This window comes from Panthera onca, chromosome D2, assembly GCF_046562875.1.
Source record: "Panthera onca isolate mPanOnc1 chromosome D2, mPanOnc1 haplotype 2, whole genome shotgun sequence".
Lineage (NCBI taxonomy): Eukaryota > Metazoa > Chordata > Mammalia > Carnivora > Felidae > Panthera > Panthera onca.
Window position 1 is genome coordinate 61,084,370 of NC_138349.1, and position 1,677 is coordinate 61,086,046.

The 1,677-nt window shown below is 40.5% G+C and overlaps 1 protein-coding gene across 1 annotated transcript; it reads left to right on the forward strand.

The window, feature by feature from the left end:
* The first annotated feature begins 633 nt into the window (after window positions 1-633).
* LOC132685384 (small ribosomal subunit protein eS17-like) lies at window positions 634-1,069 on the forward strand. Its single transcript, XM_060642642.2, has 2 exons — window positions 634-827; window positions 862-1,069. Exons 1-2 carry the CDS (start codon window positions 634-636, stop codon window positions 1,013-1,015), a joined length of 348 nt encoding a protein of 115 aa, XP_060498625.2. The 3' UTR covers window positions 1,016-1,069.
* The last annotated feature ends 608 nt before the right edge of the window (window positions 1,070-1,677 follow it).

Genomic DNA, 1,677 nt, shown 5'->3' on the forward strand with positions numbered 1-1,677 from the left:
GTACCCCCACCCCACACACTTGCACTCTGTCTCTGTCACTGTCTAAAAAATAAATATTAAAAGAATAAATGATAAAACAATAGTCATTTTCTTATAGGGTGGCTTGAGAATTAAGTGAGAATTAAATGAGATAATATGTTTAAAGTATTAGACACAGTACCTCCTATACTGCTGTCAACAAATATTAGCCATGGGGCACCTGGGTGGCTCAATTGGTTGAGCATCTGACTCTTGATTTTGGCTCAGGTTTTGATCCCAGGGTCTTAGGATAAAACCCAGATGGGGCTCCATGCTGGGCAAGGAGTTTGCTTGGGATTTTTGGGATTTTCTCTCCCTGTGTGTGTGTGTGTGTGTGTGTGTGTGTGTCCACCCCCCTCCCCTGCTCTCACTCTCTCTCTCTACAGTAATAATAATAATCATAAAAACATTAATAATAAATATTAGCCATTACTCTAATAGAGATGACAATCTTTGTTCCAGTATCTGCTAATATCTTGCAAAGATTCAAAGATGAAAATGCATTTGCATTTAGTTTGCAATGTTAGGGAAATGTTACAATGTACATTTAAAAAATCATCATTCTTATTAAACCTGTATTTATTTAAAACCCCAACAGAGACTATACCCGCCAACATGGGCCACCTGCGCACCAAAACCATGAGGAAGGCAGGCTGGGTCATCATTAAGAAACACTGCATTCACCTGGGCAATGACTTCCACACCAACAAACGCACAGGCAAGGGGACCACCATTATTCCCAGCGAGAAGCCACGCAATAAGACAGCAGGCTATGTCACACATCTGATGAAGCAGATTCAGAGAGGCCTGCTGAGAGTTACCTCCATCAAGCTGCAGGGGGAGAGTTACCTCCATCAAGCTTCAGGGGGAGGAGAGAGAAAGGATGAATCATTATGTACCTGAGTTCTCAGCCTTGGATCAGGAGATGGCTGAAGTAGATCCAGACACTAAGGAAATGTTGAAACTTTTGAACTTGAGCAGTCTGTCCAAACCGTAGGTTACCCAGCCTACAGGTGGGATAGATTTCAAAACACCATGTGGGGCCGTTTGAATCTTTTTATGGTGCTGGACTGTCTTCAATAAACCTTGGACAACAACAGCAAATAAATAAAAATAAAAAGTAAATTTAGGAAAAAGTATAACACAGGTTATTCAACTTTCTATGGGGCCGATCATGTATTCTCTTTAGGCAATGCATCGTGGTTTATGTCAGAATGGAATGGAATGTATACTAAATTGGAACTTAAAGATTCACTTGCACTGCTAGGAATTTACCCAAGGGATACAGGAGTGCTGATGCATAGGGGCACTTGTACCCCAATGTTTATAGCAGAACTTTCAACAATAGCCAAATTATGGAAAGAGCCTAAATGTCCATCAACTGACGAATGGATAAAGGAATTTTGGTTTATATGCACAATGGAATACTACGTGGCAATGAGAAAGAATGAAATATGGCCTTTTGTAGCAACGTGGATGGAACTGGAGAGTGTTATGCTAAGTGAAATAAGTCATTCAGAAAAAGACAAATACCATATGTTTTCATGTATCCTGAGAAACTTAACAGAAGACCATGGGGGAGGGGAAGGAAAAAAAAGTTAGAGAGGGAGAGAGACAAACCATAAGAGACCTTTAAAAACTGAGAACAAACTGAGGGCT